General features: G+C 39.2%; 1 protein-coding gene across 1 annotated transcript in view; it reads left to right on the top strand.

The window, feature by feature from the left end:
- The window catches only part of LOC131427460 (kinesin-like protein KIF3A), an 81,777-nt gene extending 57,481 nt beyond the window's left edge, over positions 1–24,296 (top strand). The window contains exons 3-5 of the mRNA XM_058590664.1: positions 21,568–22,709; positions 22,774–23,191; positions 23,252–24,296. Coding sequence (XP_058446647.1) covers positions 21,568–22,709; positions 22,774–23,191; positions 23,252–23,509 — 1,818 coding nt within the window. The 3' untranslated portion in view covers positions 23,510–24,296. The remainder of the gene's footprint in view (positions 1–21,567; positions 22,710–22,773; positions 23,192–23,251) is intronic.
- The last annotated feature ends 1,272 nt before the right edge of the window (positions 24,297–25,568 follow it).

Below are 25,568 nucleotides of genomic sequence, written 5' to 3'. Positions count from 1 at the left end.
TCGAGATTCATTGTTTTATGTTAAATTCATGATAATACACTGAGGTCTTTTTTATACGGTTTTCTTACGCGACTTTTTTATGCGAATTTTCAGAGTTATGCGGTTTTTTATGCGAAGTTTAAGAGTTATGCGGTTTTTTATGCGAATTTTCAGATTTATGCGGTTTCCCTTCTGCGGTTTTTTAATGCGAAGTTTCAGAGTTATGCGGTTTTTTTTTAATGCGGTACGTAAATTCGCATAAAAAAGACTTCAGTGCACTATTGTCACCCAACTTCAAAAGCTTCAAAAAGTGATGAAGTCGAATTCATTCGGATGATCATTTGAAAACGCTGTTCTTGTAGGTAGATTTTTTTATTTTCCGTGATATCGCCTCAATCGATTAATACTAACACATTCAGTTTCTAGTCTGAATATCATAGTATTTGATATTCTTCTTGTTTCATTTTCAAGTCTGAGTACTCTTCAGCTCAATTTCTATTACAATTTTAAATTCGGGATTCATTGTTTAATTTCAGATTCGTGATAACACTATTTGCAAATTGTCATCCAACTTCAAATGCTTCAAACAGTGATATAGTTGTTGAATTCATTCGGATGATCATTTGTAAACGTTGTTCTTGTAGGTAGATTATTTTGTTTTCCGTTATATCGCCTAAATCGATTTCGCTTAAAGAAGTGAATCGCATCGAAGGATTATTGGTAGGTAGTTGTCTACCTGTTACGCTATGTTTCTGTCATAATAGCCATATGAATTTTATGATATTTAAAAGGTGTGTGTTGTGGTTCAGGAACACGTCAAAGTAGTTACATTTGTACCTGTATATGGTTTCGATTGCAATATAAAAGATCTAATTAATTTTTAGAAGAATCATTCTTCAGTTTTCCCTTTATTAGTGTTAAGAACCGCTGTAATAAAACAGTACCGAACGTTTCGTAAGCTCCGAATGCTCCCCGCAAACGAACTGTCACCGAACGGAAGCACAGAAGAAAGCAAAGCAAACACAATGAAGCAAGTGTATAGTGTGGCTGCCTATTGATCTCCCGGAGTTGTTCCGCCAGTATTCGGACAAATACTGATAATTTGGAATTGTTTGTTTCTCGGAGGTGAGTCCGATTATGCATTCGCTGTCAGCAGTCATCGAGTGTAAAAAGCGAGAAGATATCTGCTTTAATACTACCGTATAAAATTTCCCTTAGCCCTCACGCTCGCCGGTAGACGGAATAGATTAAAACAGTGACAGAACGGATTGTCGGAAATACTTAGGAGCCGTGAGTGATAAATTTACTACTAATTTACAAGTTTCGAAATTTCTACATTTATATTTTCTAATTGGTAAAACTTGAATTTGATAACCTAAATGAATTTTATATATTGCATAACCTAAATTGAAAATTCTATATTATAACCTAAAATGTGGCATGCGGTCGATGAATACTTACTAAATTGTGAACTTTACCGACTCTATTGTATAATAGGATGCCGAAATAGACAACAGTTCAATGAAGCATGGTCATTCGCGGATTTACGAGAAAATACTAAATGTAAGCTTACTCAAATATGAATTGTAATTTTTTTCTAATCATGCAATAAATTTTAGCTTAAAAGCTGCCTACAGTCAAGACTGCTGAACGAGAGTATTTAATTTTAAACATCCCCGCGAATTGAACAAGCTTTTAAGATTTATCTGCTTGATCCAGGCTAGAGAAGAAGCTCAACGAATAGCATAGTGAATCGCTCGTGCAGTAAACAGCGAATTTAGGATGCAAACTGATCGAACCTGTGGAAAATGCTCATCGGATGGCTTTACGGGCCAGATGATCGATTTGTGTGATATATGGTTTCATCCAAGTTGTGTAGGAGTTAACGAGTCCAATCTGGACCCCGACAAGAGCTGCAGGTGTCGTCAGTGCGCAGATGACGAAATTACAGAATTAGCTAGCCAGCATACTCAAAAATCACTACGCAGCTCATCAAGCAGTCGAGCTAAAAAAGAGCTATTGTTGAAACAACTAGATGAGCAGCGTGTGTTACAACTAAAACAGCGAGAGGAAGAAGATACCATAAGGAAAAAGCGAGCGTAAGAGGATGCGACCTTTTATCAACAGAAGATGAGTATCATTCTGGAGGACGATGATGAGAGCAGGAAGAGTAAACTAAGTAGTAGGGCGAGTCGAGAAAAGGTTGTTACTTGGCTTAACAATGAAAATGTCGTTGGAGTAGTACCACCAACAAGTTCGTTATCCCTTGAAGCCGTCTCCAAGTCACAAGTAGCCCATCAACCTGAAATTATTACATCAGAGTCTGAAGTCCTGAACGCTACAATAACAACGGAGCAGCAAATGAGCGTCCCGACGTCTTCGTCTACCCCAAACTCGAAAAAAATAGTTCCTTCTCACGTATCGATTCATCGGGCGGAAGTACCATTCAAGTCAGCCATCCTTCCCACGTCTATTCAGTACCAGCCAGTTATTTCGTCTTGCTTGTATATTCGGCCTAGCGGAGATAACCGTAGAACTGGTTATCGTACGACATCCTTGTTTCCGAATTCCAACGAATATAATCTGGGGGCTAGCCCTCGTGCAACTTCCTTGGTCTCAAATGTGAGTACGCAATTGCTGAATCAATATCAGCCAGTTATTTCGTCTTGCCTGCCTAATCAGTCCAGCGAATATAACCCTGGCACTGGCCTTTATAGGACAACGTCGTTCCCAAATGTGTGTACACCATACTTCAGTCAATACCAGCCAGTTATTTCGTATTGTTTGCCTGTGCCAAGAGTTCCCTCTCTCGTTGCCAATTTATCTACACTACCCAGCACCGTCTCAGTTTTATCGACACGAGTAACGGAGCAAGCCGTATCAGAGTCGATACCAATCAGTGAAATGGAAAATCTGTACCTACCACCGAAAACTGAAAGCAACCTAACGGGTGGGTTAGGCTCACAAGTTCAAATCCCAGCTGATTTAATCGGGATACCGACACATACAAAATCAACGAGTTCCGCGCTACCCCCGCCGTTAGATGTATCCCAACACATATTTCAACAGACAGACACACCATTTAATGCAGCACCCACTGGCGCGCAGTTAGCAGCACGCCAAGTGATGCCACGCGATCTGCCAATATTTTCTGGTGACCCACAGGACTGGCCCCTGTTTTCTAGCTCTTTCTACAACACAACGGCGGCCTGTGGATTTTCGGATGCAGAGAATCTAGCGCGACTTCAACGTTGTCTGAAAGGTCACGCCTTGGACACAGTGAAGAGCCGTTTACTGATGCCACAATCTGTTCCTCACGTGATGGAGACTCTAAAGAAACTGTATGGTAGACCCGAAGTTCTTATCCATACGCTGCTTGCGAAACTGCGAAAGGTCCCCCCACCGAGAACTGAGAATCTACTGTCAATCATAACGTTCGGAATGGCTGTGCGTAATCTGGTAGACCACATGTACATTGCTCGTCTTCTGGACCACCTTCGCAATCCGATATTGCTTCATGAACTGGTGGAAAAACTGAAATTCCTACTGTTCAGAGTGGGACAAACGGAAAAAACGTATCCGCAAGGGAAAACGTTGCTCAACAAAATCATCACGCGACTCATGGGTTCTGCATTTTCCGTTATTTACCAGTGACGCTTGAGATGAATGGTAAATGGGTGGATACGTTTGCTTTTCTCGATGACGGATGTCAAACAACATTAATGGAATACGGATTGGCAACGGATTTAGATCTCGTAGGACCGGCAGAATCCCTTTGGCTTGGATGGACGGGAAATATAACCCGCGAAGAAAAGGGATCGCTACGAGTTTCAGTTAATATATCAGGCAAAGGACTTAAAAAAAAGTTCAAGTTGAACAATGTACGCACGGTACAGCAACTCAACCTTCAAGCGCAAACATTCCAATACAGCGAAATGAAAAAGCTATACCCTCACCTACGAGGTCTACCACTGAGTAGCTACGTCAACGCGGTTCCTAGGTTGATAATCGGAATCGAGCACGCACAACTGCTAACGTCTCTGAAAGTGCGGGAAGGAAAGGTACACCAACCAGTAGCCGTGAAGACAAGGTTGGGTTGGTGTACTTACGGTAAACAGAACGGAGATTCTGTGGCAATCGAACAACTAAATATTCATACGGAAGAAGAACAAATAGGAAATCGGGAGTTGCACGAGCTGATGAAGCAATATTTCGAGGTCGAAGAAACAGGAATATCGACACCTCTCGAATCTGTCGATGATATCCGAGCGCGAAAAATTCTTGAGAGTACTACGCGCAGAACCGATAACGGTTTTGAGACCGGGTTGCTCTGGAAGTTTGATCAACCGAAACTCCCGAACAGTTATCCACTGGCTTTGCGTAGACTACAGGCTTTAGAGAGACGATTCGACAAGGACCCGAATCTGCGAGTAAAAATTGTTGAACTGATCAAAGAGTACGAAGAGAAAGGGTATGTTCATCAAATTACCAAATACGAACAAGAATCGGCTGATCCCAGCCGTGTCTGGTACCTACCGCTTGGAGTAGTACGAAATCCGAAAAAGCCTGATAAGATTCGTCTCATCTGGGACGCGGCCGCGCGGGTGAATGGTTTGTCTCTGAATGATATGCTCCTAAAACGACCGGACCTTATGCAATCGTTGTTCACTGTTTTACTTCGATTCAGACAACGATCGGTGGCAGTTTGTGGGGACATCCGCGAGATGTTCCACCAAATCCGTATTATTTCAGAGGATAAACAGTCTCAACGCTTCTTGTTTCGTGCCAGCACAGACACATCGCCGCGAACCTACGTCATGGACGTAGCCACGTTCGGCGCAACTTGCTCCCCCTGCTCGTCCCAATTTGTGAAAAACAAAAATGCTCGAGAATTCGAGCACCAGTACCCAAAAGCGTCCGAAGCTATTGTAAATGCACATTATGTGGACGATTATCTGGACAGCATGGATACAGTGGAAGATGCAGTAAAGCTGGTGATGGAAGTGAAACATGTGCATGCGCAAGGAGGATTCGAGATTCGAAATTTCCTTTCAAATTCACAGGAAGTACTGGAACAATTGGGCGAAGATTCCAGATTTCGAAAGAAATCGATGAACTTGGAAGTATCACCCTACGTACAGCGTATACTGGGAATGGTATGGAATCCCATTGCAGACGTGTTCACGTTCGATACGTCTCTGAAAGAAGACTTGGAGAAGCTTCTCGATGAGGATACCACGCCAACTAAAAGACAAGTACTACGGCTTGTGATGTCTTTGTTTGATCCTTACGGATTCATCGCTCATTTCATTGTACACGGTAAAATTCTGATGCAGCATATTTGGAGAACTGGTACGGGATGGGATGAAAAAATAGCCCCAGAACTACGCAAAATGTGGTCGGAATGGACTAGTCTCCTCAAGCGGCTGCCAGAAGTCGAAATTCCACGATGTTTCTTCGGTACAACAAACAGCAAGCTTCCGGCCAGCATCCAACTACACGTCTTTGTAGATGCTAGCGAGCTCGCGTATGCGTGTGTGGCATATCTTCGTATAGTCCAATTCGGAATCATTCGCTGCATTTTGGTTGCTGCGAAAACCAAGGTAGCGCCATTGAAGCCAATATCCATTCCTCGACTCGAACTGCAAGCTGGCGTAATCGGATGTCGCCTGAGTAATGGGATCCGCACTACAGTCGATCTACCAATCGAAGGTCGATACATATGGACGGATTCCGCAACCGTACTAGCTTGGATTACGTCAGATAGCCGTCGGTATCACCCGTATGTAGCATGCAGAGTTGGTGAAATTTTGAACTATAGCGACGTCGACGAATGGTTCCATGTTCCCTCTAAACAAAACGTTTCAGATGACGCTACAAAATGGGGAAACGGCCCTAACTTCAGTTCCAACTGCCGATGGTTTACCGGGCCTACATTTCTGTACCAGCCGATGATCAAGTGGCCGAAACAAGCTAAAAAACAGTGGACTACTAATGAGGAGTTACGCGCTGTTTTTTTCTACCATAGAGAACTACCGCAATTACTGATAGATATAAGCCGATTCTCTAACTGGAGCCGGCTGCTTCGAGCTGCAGCCTATGTATATCGCGCCTCGCAAAAATTCCGAGGGTTTAAAGTACCTGAACATTTGACAAGTGATGAGCTGCTATATGCCGAAAATCTCCTGTGGCGTCAAGTGCAAATCCAAGTGTATCCGGACGAATATTGTACACTACAATACAATAAACAGTACCTCGATACTCCACCGAAACAAATCGAGAAACACAGCGCACTATATAGAGAATCTCCATTCCTTGATGATGCAGGAGTAATCAGAATGAATAGTCGGATTGGGGCCGCGCCCACTGCCCCCTTTGAAGCTAAGTATCCAATTATCTTGCCGAAAGATCACATCCTGACACATCTCCTTGTTGCCAGCTATCACCGTCGCTTCATGCATATCAATCATGAGACCGTTTTCAATGAATTACGGCAGCGCTTCAGAATCTCTCAGCTTCGTGTGGTGATTAAGCATGTCATCAAAAGTTGCCAACACTGCAAGCTCAGAAAAGCAACACCACGAGCACCAATGATGGGCCCGCTCCCAGCAGTAAGACTAACTCCGCACATTCGTGCATTTAGCTACACCGGCGTCGACTACTTTGGCCCCATGCAAGTCAAACAGGGTCGCTGCTTGGTAAAGAGATGGGTCGCGCTCTTTACGTGCCTCACGATACGGGCGGTGCACCTGGAGATTGTCCATAGTCTGACGACACAGTCTTGCGTGATGGCGATCCGCCGCTTTATCAGCCGGAGAGGTTCACCCCTAGTATTCTACTCCGACAACGGTACGTGTTTCAAGGGTGCCAGTAATATGCTATCAGAACAAATCCAGACTCTTCATAAAAATTGTGCTGCATCGTTCACGAATGCAAGAACTAGTTGGTACTTTAACCCACCATCAGCACCTCACATGGGTGGGTGCTGGGAGCGGATGGTCCGATCCGTCAAGGCGGCTCTGTCTGCTATTACAGAATATTCTCGCTATCCAACCGACGAAGTACTTGAGACCGTGGTGTTAGATGCGGAAAGCATGGTAAACTCTCGTCCGCTCACCTACATTCCACTCGAAGATGAAAATCAGGAGGCTCTCACACCGAACCACTTCCTGCTTTATGGAGCTCAGGGAGTTGTGCAGCCGAAGACAGCATTTGTAACCGACGGAGTGACATTGCGGGACAGCTGGAAATTCACGCAATATTTAGTTGATCAATGCTGGAGGAGATGGGTTCGTGAGTACTTGCCGACCTTAACCAGACGCACAAAGTGGTTCCAACCGATAAGACCCCTGAGGCCTGGTGATGTGGTATACGTGGTTGACGAAAACAAACGTAACGGATGGAGACGAGGTCGAGTCGTAGAGGTGTTAGCAGGACGAGATGGACAGGTTCGGAGAGCAGTAGTTCAAACCAGTGAGGGTATTATCAAACGACCGACAGTAAAGCTTGCTCTTATAGATACGCAAGCCGGGACTGTGAAGCGGGAATCCCCGGAACTATACGGGCAGGGGGATGTTAAGAACCGCTGTAATAAAACAGTACCGAACGTTTCGTAAGCTCCGAATGCTCCCCGCAAACGAACTGTCACCGAACGGAAGCACAGAAGAAAGCAAAGCAAACACAATGAAGCAAGTGTATAGTGTGGCTGCCTATTGATCTCCCGGAGTTGTTCCGCCAGTATTCGGACAAATACTGATAATTTGGAATTGTTTGTTTCTCGGAGGTGAGTCCGATTATGCATTCGCTGTCAGCAGTCATCGAGTGTAAAAAGCGAGAAGATATCTGCTTTAATACTACCGTATAAAATTTCCCTTAGCCCTCGCCTTAGCGCTCGCCGGTAGACGGAATAGATTAAAACAGTGACAGAACGGATTGTCGGAAATACTTAGGAGCCGTGAGTGATAAATTTATTACTAATTTACAAGTTTCGAAATTTCTACATTTATATTTTCTAATTGGTAAAACTTGAATTTGATAACCTAAATGAATTTTATATATTGCATAACCTAAATTGAAAATTCTATATTATAACCTAAAATGTGGCATGCGGTCGATGAATACTTACTAAATTGTGAACTTTACCGACTCTATTGTATAATAGGATGCCGAAATAGACAACAGTTCAATGAAGCATGGTCATTCGCGGATTTACGAGAAAATACTAAATGTAAGCTTACTCAAATATGAATTGTAATTTTTTTCTAATCATGCAATAAATTTTAGCTTAAAAGCTGCCTACAGTCAAGACTGCTGAACGAGAGTATTTAATTTTAAACATCCCCGCGAATTGAACAATTAGTGAAGTAATACATGCATCTTAATACAAAGCAGTTCAGTTTCTAGTCTGAATAGCATTGTATTGGATATTCTTATTGTTTCTAGTCTGAATACTCTTCAGTGTAATTTCTATTACAATTTTAAATTCGAGATTCATTGTTCAATTTCAAAGTCATGATAATACTATTTGCAAATTGCCATCCAACTTCAAATGCTTAAAAAATGATGAAGTTGTTGAATTCATTCGGATGATCATTTGAAAACGTTGTTCTTGTAGGTAGATTATTTTATTTTCCGTTATATCGCCTTAATCGATTTCGCTTAAAGAAGTGAATCGCATTGAAGGATTATCGGTAGGTAGTTGTCTACCTGTTACGCTATGTATCTGTCATAATAGCCATATGAATTTTATGATGTTTAAAAGGTGTGTGTTGTGGTTCAAGAACACGTTAAAGTAGTTACATTTGTACCTGTATATGGTTTCGATTGCAATATAAAAGATCTAATTAATTTGTAGAAGAATCATTCTTCAGTTTTTCCTTTATTAGTGAAGTAATACATGCATCTTAATACAAAGTAGTTCAGTTTCTAGTCTGAATAGCATTGTATTGGATATTCTTATTGTTTCTAGTCTGAATACTCTTCAGTGTAATTTCTATTACAATTTTAAATTCGAGATTCATTGTTCAATTTCAAAGTCATGATAATACTATTTGCAAATTGCCATCCAACTTCAAATGCTTAAAAAATGATGAAGTTGTTGAATTCATTCGGATGATCATTTGAAAACGTTGTTCTTGTAGGTAGATTATTTTATTTTCCGTTATATCGCCTTAATCGATTTCCCTTAAAGAAGTGAATCGTATTGAAGGATTATTGGTAGGTAGTTGTCTACCTGTTACGCTATGTTTCTGCCATATGAATTTTATGATATTTAAAAGGTGTGTGCTGTGGTTAAATAACACGTTAAAGTAGTTATATTTGTACCTGTATATGGTTTCGATTGCAATATAAAAGATCTAATTAATTTGTAGAAGAATCATTCTTCAGTTTTCCTTTTATTAGTGAAGTTATGCATGCATCTTAATAGTAACATGTTCATTCATTGATATTCTTCTTGTTTCATTTTCAAGTCTGAGTTCTATTTAGTTTAGTTTCTATTACAATTTGAAAATTCGGGATTCATTGTTTAATTTTAAATTTGTGATAATGCTATTTGCAAGTTGTCATCCAATTTCAAATGCTTCAAAAAGTGATGAAGTTGAATTCATTCGGATGATCATTTGAAAACGCTGTTCTTGTAGGTACTATTTGCAAATTGTCATCCAACTTCAAATGCTTCAAAAAGGATGAAGTTAAATTCAATCAAGTCTAAGTACTCTTCAGTGTAATTTCTATTACAATTTTAAACTCGGGATGCATTATTTAAATTCAAATTCATGGTAATACTATTTGCATATTGTCACCCAACTTCGAATGGACCCTCTGGATAATGTTTAGCCCTTGGAGTGTTTAAGATTTTAGTAGTTGTCTCTGTTCCTCTATCGTAAAGGACAACGTGAACGATTTCCAATTGGCAGTCTTTTGGTACCGTTTTCTGCTATCCTAGTTGCTCTGCCATCGTTGTGGTCACCACTGAACTTGGTGTTCTGCCTGTACCTGCCCCCAAGTACAGTGCTATTGCTCTTGATGGTGAACAAATGTGATGCTTGCAGTGTAGCACCTCGCGATATATGTCGTCTCTTTCGATCCTACGCATTTACACGTTACATTCGTAGATCACTATTCAGGGCGAAGGATATTGAGTCTCAAAACATGGTACTATTCTTAGGCACCCTTCTGCCTGGCCTGTTCGATAGCTTCAATTTACCCTTGACTTTGGATCCGTACTGTTCTATGTATGTAGTGAAGTAAGTTCTATCGAATCATCAATATTTAGAGAATTGATTGAACGCCATGCAGCACTGCACGGCTAACAAATCAATCGATACAATATTTCCGAAAGCAATATTTTTTACAATCAGTTCCATTTTCAATTTATTCCTATAGATAGTGCCGGCTCTAGTTACCTATGAAAAAGAGCAACTACATACCTCTAAAGTATAGAGAATAGAGTAATTTTGTGTGATGTGAGTGAGATATTATGGATGATATTTGTACAATGCACACGCCAAACATTCAACAATACATTTTTTTAAGCTGATAGCATTTCTAGTTCGGGAACACTTTCATCGAACAATGTAGCCTGTAAATCGCGTGCTGTTTGCCTCACACACGTGTTCATTACATATATATCTCATCTATTATTGACAACGAATTTGTGGCGATCCACACTTGCATTGAATCACGCAAATTTTAAATAGGTCAGTAACAGTCGAGGGCGTCTGGCAAGTAACGTGGAATGACCTAAGTTATTATGTGTTGCGTTACCATTGGTGACGCGGTACACAAAAATGGCCATTCTGTACTATTATGCTATATGCCCACTGTTAACTCGGAGTAACATTCAACCGAAATTAATTGAATTGAACTTCGAGGTCAGAGCGACACAGCCTCCATGAATCGGCCCGATTCGGCTATGTCCCAACAACGTCGAATAAAGAAACAAAACAGGATGAGCACCAATTAATTAATTAATTCAATTATAACCAGCGGACCATTCTAGCTGGTTGTCCCATATTTGAGAATTATAGACAATAATTAAGTCATGTTCGCTGAGCATTGTTTATTGATGTTTACCATCGAAATAAGAGCCAAAGTTTTATTTCACCGCATAACTCTGAAGTAACAGAATCGAGTCGTTCACTCTGTAAAAGTAGTTTACAAAATGTTCACCAGATTCACTTTAAATGTTAACAGCTGACAAAAGGTGATGTTACAAATAGTTTTTGTTATTGTTATACAGTAGTGGTGGTTTTGAACGGTGAACGGTTTTCAAGCATAACGAGTCTGTTGGGATTAGTCGAAAAGCATTGGATTTAATAACATTTAATTGAGTAACAGTTTTTAACACTATATAAGGTTTTTTTCCGAAAATCTACTGATATGGAAAAAATGACATGATTGGTGTGTTTACACTAGCAAGGAGCTCAAGTGCTTTCATGGATTCAGTTATCACCCCTCTAACTGCAACACTCGTTGTCCTCCTCCAGTTGAATTTTGATTGGGATAACTTAAGGAGTGTATCGAAAATAAGCTATCCACAAATTTTTCTTTCAAATTATGATAAAAACGATATTTCAGTCAAATTAAAAATTGATCCGTTATTGTACGAGGTTAAACTTAATGAAAACCGAATGAAATTTATGTTATTCCTTCACAAATTTTCGAATTTTTGATCGAACGCTCTTCGTCAAGTTCCGGACAAGTGTTGCATCGCATTTTTTGGACGCTTGAGCCCAAATTTTTTTTGAACTCCTGCATGTTCTCAGTTGCCTTACCAGTTGCCTTACCAGTGAAGACCCTCTTAACGATTGCCCAGTAACGTTCGATGAGTCGAAGCTGAGGGCAGTTTTTTTTTTTTTCATAAATACGTTTATTTCTTAAGGCAGTTTACATAAGTTTTTCTTCGCCGTAGCATCACTTTTACATAATATTCTTATCCTAATTTAATTCTAACATAGTCACAACGTTTTGAATTTATTAAAACATATTCTCTTATAGCTTAAATATCATCTTAGGTAACTCGTCATTAATTATGAAATCTACTCGGAAATATTATTTGAACCAAACGATTAACTTCTATAAATTATAAAATAAGCTGTTATTTTCAGACATTTTGTTGATAATTTCATAAACTGTTTCGAGTTTGTTTGTATCATTACATAATTTTTATTCTAATTTAGCTATTGGTTGAACTCATGGACGCAGCTGGGATCAGAACTAAGTCTTAAAAGGGGCCTTTATTAAATTGAAACTCCAATTTTCTTTATGAAATGATAAATAAGTTTCATGTATGAAAGGTCACGACAAGCAAGAATGTCTCGAACTGGGATATTGGATAGTCTACCTTGGGTACGCAAAGAATTTATTAGTTGAGATCTGACATCACGATACTCCACGCATGTCCAAACGACGTGATCAATATCGCGATAACCTTCGCCACAAGCACAATGATTAGTCTCGGAGAGCCCAATTCGAAGGAGATGTGCATCTAACGTGTAGTGATTGGACATGAGTCTGGACATCACACGAATGAAATCCCTACTCACATCCAGTCCCCTGAACCATGCCTTTGTCGATATTTTCGGAATAATTGAGTGCATCCACCGACCCAGATCATCTCTATCCCAAGAAGCTTGCCAGCTGGCAAGTGTTCTTTGGCGAGACGAGCTATAGAATTCGTTGAAAGCAATCGGTCGCTCATAAATTTCACCCTCAATAGCACCACGTTTGGCTAAAATATCGGCTCTTTCATTGCCAGGAATGGAGCAATGAGCCGGGACCCAGACTATAGTGATTAGATAATTATTGTTCAATATGTCGTTCAGGCACTGTTTTATTTTGCCCAGGAAAAACGGTTCAGTCTTGCCAGTCATGTTTGAGCGAATGGCTTCAATTGCACTCAGACTATCTGTGAAGAGGAAATAATGGTTTGGAGATAATGTGACGATTACACTCAAACTATAATGAACTGCTGCTAGCTCTGCTATATAAACAGATGCAGGTTCTTGAAGCCTAAATGAGGCCGAAACATTATTGTTGAACATACCAAACCCTGTCGCTTCTTCAATTCGCGATCCGTCCGTGTAAAACATATTCTCAGAGTCAATATGCCGGAACTTACTTGAAAATATTTTTGGGATTTCCGTCGAACGTAGATGATCCGGGATTCCACGCACTTCGCGCTGCATGGATGTATCGAAAAATAAAGTTGAGTCAGGGGCACTTAGGATGCTGACACGGATAGGAATATATCTTGAAGGGTTGATTTCCTGTGACATATGGTTAAAATATACTGTCATGAATTTTGTTTGAGATCGAAGCTCGACTAGTCGTTCGAAATTATTAATTACCATGGGATTCAGCACCTCACATCTTATTAGCAGGCGTGATGAAAGCTCCCAAAATCGATCTTTTAATGGAAGAACTCCCGCCAGAACTTCAAGACTCATTGTATGTGTCGAATGCATGCAGCCTAAGGCAATTCGCAAACAACGGTACTGAATTCGCTCAAGTTTGATAATATGAGAGTTTGCAGCGGAACGAAAACAAACGCATCCATATTCCATCACTGAAAGTATCGTTGTTTGATACAATTTTATTAGATCTTGCGGATGAGAACCCCACCAAGATCCTGTTATTGTTCGAAGAAAATTTACTCTTTGTTGGCATTTCGTTATCAGATACCTAATGTGTCCTCCCCACGTGCATTTGGAATCAAACCACACCCCGAGGTATTTAAAAGTTAAAACCTGTTGGATCATTCTTCCCATCATATGGAGCTGAAGCTGCGCGGGATCATGCTTTCTTGAAAAGACGACTAACTCTGTTTTCTCCGCAGAGAATTCGATACCCAGATGAACAGCCCAAACGGACAAGTTATCTAAGGTATCTTGCAATGGTTTATGCAGATCAATAGCTTTGGGTCCAGTAACTGAAACCACGCCATCATCTGCCAATTGTCTTAGTGTACATGGGGTTTCTAGACAGCTGTCAATGTCATTCACGTAAAAATTATAAAGGAGCGGACTGAGGCATGAGCCTTGCGGTAGACCCATGTAGCAAGCTGAGGGCAGTTTGGTAGATTGATATTTTTCTCAACGAAATGTATACCCTTTTCCGCAAGCCAATTGAGAGTAGTTTTGGCATAGTGAGCCGACGCTAAATCCGGCCAAAACAGTGGAGGTGTGCTATGCTTCTTATGTAAAGGCAGCAATCTCTTCTGAAGACGCTCAGATGGATAGCTTTCTGCCTTTATAGTTCCGGTAGTGTAAAAAATGGTTGACTTCAAACCACAGGAACATATTGCTTGCCATACCAGTACTTTTCGACCGAATTTCTCCACTTGAATCGACCTATCCGCATCGTTCACATCCTCCCGAACGACGACACCCAAGTAGCACACGTTATTACACTTCAATGACAGTAACTTATATGACACAAATTCATGGAACAAGTAGAAGACTTTGCAACGTGCATTATAACTGCTATGTAACCTGAAAAGCGTAAGAGGCGGAGCTTGTGCGACTTACCAAGGGTTGCCAAACAATTTCTCAGTAAAGAATATTTGATTTGATTCAGCGTGAACATCAGTCACAATGAAACAGAAAATATAAGCTCATGTCAAGCTACAATTTGTTGATGTTTATTCAACATTTACGACCAAAAATTGGCATCCGATAATGAGAGCTAAAATGTAGAATTCAATATTCTTCAAACTCACTATATCTACTCGAAATCTAAGTGCTATTCGATATTTATGGTGAAGTTGATCATTGTACTTATTGAAAACGTGCGCGCCTTCGATATTTTGGGTTTTAGAACATCGGCATACAAAATAATATTCATATTTTTATTCCCGTCATATGAAATTTACAACTAAAAAGTCGAAATGTGTTCAGTTAGAGCTTTTCTGTGATTAATATTAGTTTTTCATATACCAAAGATAAAACAGTTGACCAATCGCAATATTTATAAATTGATTTTTTTTTAAATTTAATGAATATTTCGTTCCCTGGTCATGGCATAAGTATTTCCATGCATACACTGTCGCGACAAAGTGTAGTTTATTGATGTTTACCATCGAAATAAGAGCCAAAGTTTTCGATATTTTGGGTTTTAGAACATCGGCATACAAAATAATATTCATATTTTTATTCCCGTCATATGAAATTTACAACTAAAAAGTCGAAATGTGTTCAGTTAGAGCTTTTCTGTGATTAATATTAGTTTTTCATATACCAGAGATAAAACAGTTGACCAATCGCAATAATTATAAATTGATTTTTTTTTTTTAAATTTAATGAATATTTCGTTCCCTGGTCATGGCATAAGTATTTCCATGCATACACTGTCGCGACAAAGTGTAGATATACTCTCTCTAGTTGTGCGAATGTACTTCCCAAAACGAAACAAGTTTGCTTCGCACATGTACCGGCAAAAAATTTGCGTATAAGCGCAGATTCGACTTACGCCAATTTTTTAAACTGAAGGAATTTTCTATTTATTTCACTTATTGATTTAATATTATTGTCCGGAATAATGTACGGAAGCTTTCAACCTATACTGTAATTGTATTTCTTTGTTGCATCACAACGAATACGGTAACCGATATGAAATCATTACTTAACTTTGTCTTGTAGTGTGTCACTTTTTCATTGTCACATTTTGTTACGGTAACCAGTTGGCTAGTCAATGCGAGCACGTCGTAAGAGTTAGATTACCGAAATGTTGCGTTGGAACTTATTGTTACTTAGTAAGATGAGATGTCAATTCGTAACATTATTTTGACTTCATTGTCACCATCATAATACGACTTGTTTCGCCGTGTTTGTCATGCGACCATTATCCAGCATCTGTTTTGTTTTTATTTTTTATGAACAAGTTACATGTGCTACTCGGGCAGTAAAGTATTGTGAACCTGGAAGGGTTTTTGAGTCCTCCTTTACATAAGTCTCATCGTTCATCAAAACGCATGCATCCGGACACTGCAAAAGACGCGAATACAATTCCCGGGCCCTTGTTACTGTCCGCTGTTCTTCTGTTCTACACTTTTTTTTCGAGATTTTCTTCGAGCTTCTTATAGGTCTTCAGGTGATTTCGCCTCTTGACACGCTGGATCATTCCGACACTCGTTCCTGCTTTTTTGGCCAAATCACGCATTGACATTGATTTGTTCTTCATGATTAGAGATACCACTTTCTGGTCCAGTTTCGGGTTGGAAGAACCAGATTTTCTGCCTCTTCCTGGTAGCTCATCCAAAGAATAGTGCTCCCCAAATTTATTAATGATGAACCCGCACAAACAAGTAAACAAACGAAAGCTGACAGCCAAACGCACAGCATGCTGTGATCTTATCAATAAAAACCATCACAAAAACATGCGTACAACACAAATGTATGTGGATAGTTTATTTTCGATACACTCCTTATGCTCATCTTGGGAGCACCATTGAGATCTTATGCTCATCAGTCCAGTCTAGTGGTTCTTCGTTTAGTTTTAAATTTAATCCCGATAATAAAACTGGAGGCACGCACATCATTGTCTAGAATATTAGAAAATTTCGCAGAATTCGGTAATTTTTTACCGAATTTTTAACAGCTGAACGTTCGGTACTTAGTTCGGTAATTCAATTGATTACTGACCATTCGGTAATATAAATTTTGTTAACGTGTCAAACAACTGCCGAACAGTTCAATTAACCAAATGGAATCTGCTTACGAATGGTTCGGTGAATATTTTATTTTTATTTTTTAATGAAAGACTGAATATAAATGGATTTTCGGATTTAAATAAACAACACATATTTTCAACTTACGATTGTGTTTTTCCGATTTAGATATTTTTCACAGAAACAAGTGAACCAGTGGCTATGGTTTTATTGTTCTACATATGCACGAAAAAAGAAAAAAAATGTTTATCAGTAGCAGCTGGTAAAAATAAAAAAAAATGGATTTAATGTCCTGGTTGACCGGAATTATGAGCGCCTTTCAGAGTACCGCACAATCCGTCGAGTCCACCAGAAGTTACTTTCTGTCTATAAGTAAAAAACGTGCTTAATCCACCTAGCAGTGAGTTTATATCTTTTTTATCCATCCGCATGTGTTTTTTGCATGAACAATTCTTGGGTGGGTCAGTGCTCATGATATTATTGTAATGACCGTCGTTTTAAGCGGCAATTTGTGATTTTAATCACTCATTACTCTGTAATATCGAAACTGCAAATAGGATCGAATTTGAATCTAAAAGTGTGACAACCGATTGAACATTCCATGATATGTCGAAGTAAGTTCCACTTTAGAGTTTCCGGTTATTTAAGGTACTTCCAGAGCCGGTATTCAGTAACCAGCATAACCCAAACCGATTCGTATGGCCATATGACGAATAAATTTTCAATAGTTTTGAGTACAACTTTAAAAATTTCAAAAATTCATCATCCTGTAATTCCAGAATCGGAAGTCAGAATTGGATAAAATTATTTTATTTAGTTATTAAGTATTTGATGATCTGGCTTTTATTGAGAAAACGATTCAGCTTTGAGAAACGATTCGATACTGGAACCAGAGTTCGAAAATCGGTGTAGCCAAAGTCAGATAAATTCACTTGATTAGCTGTATAGTTTACTTTTGTTTCAGAATGTTTGAAAATAAGTGTAGACATCTTTAATAATTCGTAGTGCTAATTACATCCAAATTGAAAGCTGAATACCCTTAAAACTGAAATAAGTTTATTTGGTTATCGACTATCCAAATCTGTAAACCCGATAAACCTGATTAAATAGACATTTTTATTCTAATCATCCAGTATCCCCTAAACCGGAAGTTGGATCTGATTGAAAAGCAAGATGTTTTATAGGGGAAAAAAACTTTTCATTTGAATCTTAGATCGGTTCAGCTATCCCCGAGAAAAATGGGTTACTCAATTTTAATTTCGTTCCACATATCATCCTGTAGTTCCAGAAGTCAGTGCCAAACATAATTCAGGAACCTTGTTTGGTAGCATACGACTTTTCATATGAATCTTAGTTTGTAGAAAACGGTTGAGTCATCTCCGAGAAAATTGAGTGAAATTATTTGTCACAGACGCATTTGCTGATCTCGACGAACTGAGTCGTATGGTATATGGAAGTCATGTTCTTCCAGCATTTATTGCTGTAAGTAGCTTAAATCAATATAATTATGGAATTACTTCCAACTCGAAAATGCTGATATCATCTGGTTTACATATGCCATATTCGAACGATAATGTTGCCGAAAACGAACCGTGCTAAAATTGTCAAATTGTCATGAAAAAGGATGCTGTACACAGTCTTTCTGTTACTTAGAAACAATTGTATGTAACAGTATAAAAAATCGTGTTTCACGTTGCTCCCAAGATGAGCGCTCAAAACTCCTACTGCTGGAATAGGGGGAAAAGTCGCTTGTACAAAAATGTCGATATCTTCATTGAAAATGGACGGATTTTAACAATCTATGGCTTGTTGGATAGCTACTACAGTGTGGAATCTAAGTATAGAAACATATTCTGTTTTCTAGGTCAAGTGTGACAGATACTGTCAAAAAACTGAAAATTTTTACATAAAACTTCTTATAACTCAAAAAGTAATCATCCGATCTCAAAACCATTCAAAAGCGTTTTGGGTGACGGAGAGACCTTTCATTTGCGACTAGTTTGATAAAAATCCGTACAGCCATCTCTGAGATCTCGACCTCTTAGTTGACAACTCACATACAGACACACACACGAACATTTGTTCAGTTCGTCGAGCTGAATCGATTGGTATATGATATTCGGCCCACTCGTATGCCTGTGTTTTTCCTGTGTTTTTCCTAGACACGATTCATCAAAGGCCTTTTCTAACATTTTCAACGTTTCGGAACACTTAAATCCATTTGCAACACAAAATTTGATGCACGCACGTTGTTCTAAATTTTCATCCATTATAAAAATCGCCACACGAAAATTTTTCAACTTCTTTGTATCGACGCCAAACAAAAACTAATCGTACGATATGCGTCAAAATTTGACAGAACGTGTATAAAAGTGTTGCCAACGTTGAGAGAATAGAAGTTCACCGATTGGACAAGCGCGAGAATTTTAAAATGAAAATTCAGGTTCTTTTTTGATCATAAGGTATGTATATAAAAAGGTAAAAAAGGTAAAAATAGCTTTGTGGAGTTCTAATGTTTTGAAAACTTGTGTACCGGTACCTCAAACCATTCGACGAATCCCTCAAATTTTTTTTTGCGTTTGGTTAATTAAAATACACTTACTGAAAATTTTAATAACTGTTTGTATGGGGAACGGGTATAGCGTGATGGATAAGTCGATGCCTTTCACGCAGCCCACCTGGGTTCGATTCCCAACCCCGCACATAGGGTCAGAAAACTTTTCTGGTCCGAAGAGGTGAATGACCACAATGTTAAAACCTCTATAATGGAAACAAAAAAAAAAACTGTTTGTCAGCTACAATTTTTGTTTGTTCACTTTGTTTCAATTATAGAGGTTTAAACCTTACATCGCCTGTTCAGGTCAGAAAAGCTTTCTGACCCTTTGTTGCCGGGTTGGGGATCGAACCCAGGTCTACTGCGTGAAAGGCATCAACTAACCCATCACGCTATACACGTCCCCAACGGACAGTATGATTTTTATCTTACTCGGCGACTATTCAGATTTACTGTATGAATTGTAATATTTTTTACAGAGTTCTGTAATGAAAACATACGTAAAACTATGAATAATTTTAGTAAAATGAAACTCACTTTCCGAAACATCGATTATTTCTAATGATTACTGTAAGATTTCATAAAAATAATTGACAAACAAAGGAATCTTATTTGGTACTTTGTAACGTATCTACATTTCTTCTCTTCACTTCATACTCTGAGTATTTCATGGCCCTTAAAAAATGTACAGTCTGGTAATAAACGGTGCTGTATGGAATGTACCAAGAGAGAATCGTATATTGACAACTATCGCAGAAAATCGAATCGATGATTCGACTTGATGATTCTCATACTAGGTTGCAATATTTTAAAATCCTTGTGTGGAACATTCACATACATTTTCATAGACACAACTTATACGCAGGTTATATGCACTTAGTTAGAATAAACGACAATAGTAAAATGATTCTATCGTAATTATCCAATGCTCGTACAGGACGGGATCGCAAAACGAAACGATAATGAAGGACCGTTTGTTGCTTCAGAGAGAATCCCCACAGCAGCGTGCTAACCGTTGATTCTCAGACAGGTCATCGAGAGAAATTCGCTCTCGCATTGATGTCTATTCTATGTTAAATGAACCATGCCGGTTTGTTGTTGCTGCGGTGATATCCGTCTCTCTTTGATGGCACTAATTGAATCGAGTGAAGAGTTGCTAGTGAGTGTTCTTTAATACGATAAAAGCCATCTTTGATTGCAGCAAACATCCATTGGATTATTTTGTCCATTCTGTGTGCGATGAGCTGGTCGTCGTATGAAGTCCACTCTTCGCAAAGATCTTCCCGCAACATTGATATGAATCCTTGCCAGAAGTGTGGGGCAGTCGATAGTTTTTTTAAGCCAATCAAAAACGAAAAGTCGTTGATGAAATATCCGCCGGTTTCAGCGATCTTCGTAACATGGTAGCTGGAGCCAATTAAGCCAAGGAAGTCTTCGAAGCGCGAATCGGACAAAACATTTCTGCACTCATTCGATCCGGTCGATGTGAACGTTATAGTATAAAGCCCAGATAACAACTCCGTATTCTAGAATACTGCGTACTAAAGCAATGCAAACAGCCTTGAGACAATAAACGTCGTAAATGTCTTTAGTGTTGCGTGTGATAAGTCCCAGGACAGCAGAGGCTTTAGCTATAACCATCGAAAGCTGTTCGGTGAAGCGTAACTTACGGTCGAGAATTACGCCTAAATCTTTTACAGAAGAAAGTCTTTTGACTGGATTCGCCATCATCGAGTAGTCAAATATTATTGGAGACTGAACTCGTAAAAATGTTATGGTATTACATTTATTAACATTAACACTCATGCCGTTTCTATCACACCAATCTATGACACATTCAATGTCCATTTGTAGCGTACAACAATCTACAAGGCTTGTGATGATACGGTAAATTTTTGAAACGTCGGCATACATTACTTTAAACGACGACAGTTCATAGCAAAGATCATTCACAAATAGCACAAACAGAAGTGGTCCGAGATGATTTCCTTGCGGAACACCTGATGTAAAATCAAAAGGATAAGAATGTACAGTTCCGACTTGAACTGAAGCACTACGATCTGTAAGATACGAAAGAATCCAGTTTGTTACCCAATCAGGGAATCCATTTCGTCTCAATTTTTGAACAGCGAGTATATGAGGAACACAATCGAAAGCTTCAGAAAAATCAACTTGTCGTTTTTCAAGCTTGTCAATCAGAGTAGAAACGTATTATCGTATTATTATCGTTTTAACGTATTATTATCACGCATACGGTAGCTTTGCTTCAGAATTTTGCATTTTCCTAAGAACTGCGTGAATCAAGTTATAAAACCAATAAGTTAATTGCACTAAAACAATCGAATGCTCTCTTTTTCCATTGCAGATTGATTTGTACGTCGATACTGCTCGTCCGATCGTCGACAAAGTGCTGGAAGGATACAATGGAACAATTTTGGCGTACGGGCAAACCGGCACTGGGAAAACCTACACTATGTCCGGTAATCCGGACTCGCCGCAAACCAAAGGCATCATTCCGAACACGTTTGCTCACATTTTCGGGCACATCGCTCGCGCTAAGGAAAACCAAAAGTTTTTAGTGCGGGTGAGTTACATGGAAATCTATAACGAGGAAGTACGCGATTTGCTGGGTAAGGAAATTCACAAAAGTCTGGAAGTAAAGGAACGAGCCGACATCGGGATCTTCGTGAAGGACCTTAGTGGCTATGTGGTGCACAACGCAGATGATCTGGATAATATCATGAAGCTCGGCAACAAAAATCGTGTCGTCGGAGCCACCAAAATGAATTCCGAATCTTCACGTTCGCATGCAATATTCTCCATCACGGTTGAGTCCAGCGAAACGGATGAAAATGGGAAGCAATTTGTGAAAATGGGAAAGTTACAATTGGTGGATCTAGCCGGATCGGAACGGCAGAGTAAAACTCAATCCAGCGGATTGAGACTGAAGGAAGCCACCAAAATCAACTTATCGCTGTCGGTGCTGGGAAATGTGATTAGCGCATTAGTTGACGGCAAAAGCACCCACATTCCATACCGCAACTCAAAGCTCACTCGACTGCTGCAGGACTCGTTAGGTGGAAACAGCAAAACGGTGATGTGTGCTAGCATTAGTCCTGCTGATTCCAATTATGTAGAAACCATTTCAACTCTGCGTTACGCATGCCGTGCTAAGAACATTCAGAATTTGGCTCACATCAACGACGAACCAAAGGATGCATTGTTGCGTCACTTCCAGGATGAAATTAAAGAACTCAAGCGACAACTCGAAGAAGGAATATTTTTGAATGGAATTGGTACCGATGATGAAGAGGACGAGGAAAATGACGATGAAGATGAGGAAGAAGATGAAATAGAACCTGATGAAGTGAAGGAAAGAGAACGTATGGAAAAGAAGGAAAAGAGACGCAACGAGAAGGCAAAGGAAAAGAAAGAAAAAGCTGATGCTGAAAAGGAACTGCTGGAGAAGAAGGCAATCGAGAACGAGCAGGAAATCAGTCGGGCTAAGTATAATTCTATGACAGATCTGGAAAGGCATCGCAAACTAAACTTCTATTTTTATAATTTTCAGATCAGAACAAGATCAACTACGCGCAAAGCTGTCATCATTGGAAAATAAAATTCTCGTCGGAGGAGAAAACCTACTCGAAAAAGCACAAACCCAGGAGGTGCTGTTGGAAAAGTCCATAGCTGAACTTGAACAGCGAACTAAGACAGAACGGGAGCTTGAAGAAAACTTGCAGAAGATAGAAGCCGAACGGATTGATATCGAGGAACGTTACAGCTCGCTGCAGGAAGAATGCGTTGGAAAAACTAAGAAACTGCAGCGAGTTATGTCTATGCTGATGAGTATCAAATCAGAACTGGCAGATCAACAACAGGAGCAACAACGTGAAAAGGAAGGAATTTACGAAAGCATTCGTAGTTTGTCGCGAGAATTAGCTCTTTGCGAATTGGTCATTAACTCATACATTCCGAAAGAGTATCAGGTAGGTTACTATTTCAATTCATGCTAATAGCTAGTTTCAAGCATTTTCTCAACTATCCAGAACATGATCGAGAAGTTCACTCACTGGAACGAAGATATAGGCGAGTGGCAACTCAAATGTGTCGCATATACCGGCAACAATATGCGCAAAAACGTGGCCGAACCGAAAGTTAATACTAAAGAAACGGATTTGATAGATCTGTCGCATGTGTATTTAAGCTACAACACTGACTCCGTCGCGGAACCAGTACGTATTAAGACGGCCAGGCCCCGTACTTCAGGTATAGCTCGTCCAACCACAGCCCGGAAGTATTACTAATTTTAAGAAGAAAGCTAAATTTCAGAAGCGCACAGCCTCATCATCAAAATTATTTAAGTAGTAAATAGCGCACCCCGTGTTTTGCACAATTGTTGCTAACTAGTAATATTGCGGGATCCAGTCCAGTGTTCACGACACGAGCAATTCGCTACTAGTCAATAGTGAAAGTTTCACCAGTGTTATTACTTTTTTATTTACAAACAAATAGCACAGTTTCTGTTAGTCCAACTCGGTATGTTTTTGTGTTTGTATTCGTTTTCTTTTGTTCACGTTATTCACTAAACATTGAATATGTTCTTCGAAAAACACACAAATCCGTTGCTGTGGGTGTGACAATATTCCATCTAGGTGTATATAGGTCTAGTTTTACGCAAATGGAAACTGAAGAACATAGGACTGTTATGAGATGAGCGGAAGTTTGTGAAATGATAAATGTCATTAATTTCAGACCTAATATATTTTTCGAGATTTCGTAAAAAAAGCATGTTTTCTATTGTGTTATTATTAATTATAGGTTTTCGTCTCAGAATTTTTTGAAATTTTACGATTGACAAGTCAATTCCAGCTGAACGGCCCTCGTTTGATTTATTCGAACATATGAAAAAATATTAACCTTATCGATGTTTCCATCAGGAATGCTGGAATATAGTTATCCAGTTTTCGCCTCATTTGACGTAGAAAAGAGTTTAGCCCAATGTATTAGAAATGCAATACTTTAACCCACTGAGATACTCACATTGATATTTGTACTTTCTCTGTAAAAAAAATATAAATTTGTTCGCTTAAACTTGTTGTGTTTTCTTTTATTTAAAAAAATCACATCCGAAATGGTTGTTACTTTATTTTTACTAATCAAAGCTTTTGTCTCACCCGTATATCACGCTACAATCAATTCGGAAGTATATCAAATGCCGAGGAGCAGAGAAAAAGATTTGCAAAGCAATTGGTACACAAAAATTTGTTAGCTGTTTTCGTAAAAATTGTAACTGTTTCCTCCAGTGAAAATTTACACCAATCTAATGCGTTGCTTTTCTCGTACAGACAGTACAAACGGCAATCGTTGGAGTAACTACTTCTTTATATGCTAGACCTGATGGCAGTGCAGTAAAACTTCATTCAATTCAATTGAAACTGAATGTGGAACACTTTGACGATCTCTCTACTGCAGTAAACTTCACTCTCTGACACACACAATGTTTGTTGACAGCCCGAACGGGCAGCATTCAGTTCATCACTCGTTTCTCTTCAATCGAGGCTCAGTTTAACCAGTTGATCTCTTGAAATAACAAAATATCTCTTTCAATAGTCTGAGAGCGGACTTCAAAAGAGGTTCATGTAAGTATTCTAATTGGTTCAAGAAAATAGATGAAAGACAAATCATATAGCTGAAATATCAATCACAAAATACACATAAATTAATTGTTTCCTCCTTCAGTTTTTATCTTTAATACTTTTCTCCATTTATAATTCTATTCGTTCGAACTTGCTTACTACCAAAAGCGAAGGCAATGAAGGAGCTACACTACTTGGCACTCGAAACTGAGCAAGCAAAACTTCAAATGACTAGGTACGATTATTCAACTGACGATGAATCCTGGGAGCTTCACGTATCCCCAGCAAGCCGTTCTAGTTTTATTTATTCGAACAAATTCTGTCAAATTTAAAACTGGCATACGATGCCGTTCTATTTTCTCTATGTTTGAAACGAGTAAAACACTACTGGGGCTGCCAGTTTTTCTTGTTATAAAATCCAGATTTATATTTTGTAACTAACATAAATTATGTATCTAGAACTAGAACTCTACTGCATATGCCCTAACTGACAAAATAGCTTAAAATGCTGTGACATCAATCGGTGTCATCTCGAGTGAGGTGACGTCACCCAGAAGTAAAGAAAAGAAGAAAAAACGATAACACGGACATATAAGCGAGTTTCTTTGCGTAAGAATTGTTCAAACACAAGCAATATTGCTGCAATCCAATATGTGCATCGTAATGGCTCATCAACTCAGAAGGCGACATTTCGCGGAAAAACCTAGGAAAACCTTCCGGAGTCTCC

The sequence above is a fragment of the Malaya genurostris genome, chromosome 2 (assembly GCF_030247185.1).
Source record: "Malaya genurostris strain Urasoe2022 chromosome 2, Malgen_1.1, whole genome shotgun sequence".
Lineage (NCBI taxonomy): Eukaryota > Metazoa > Arthropoda > Insecta > Diptera > Culicidae > Malaya > Malaya genurostris.
This window is presented reverse-complemented; position numbering and strand designations above follow the sequence as displayed.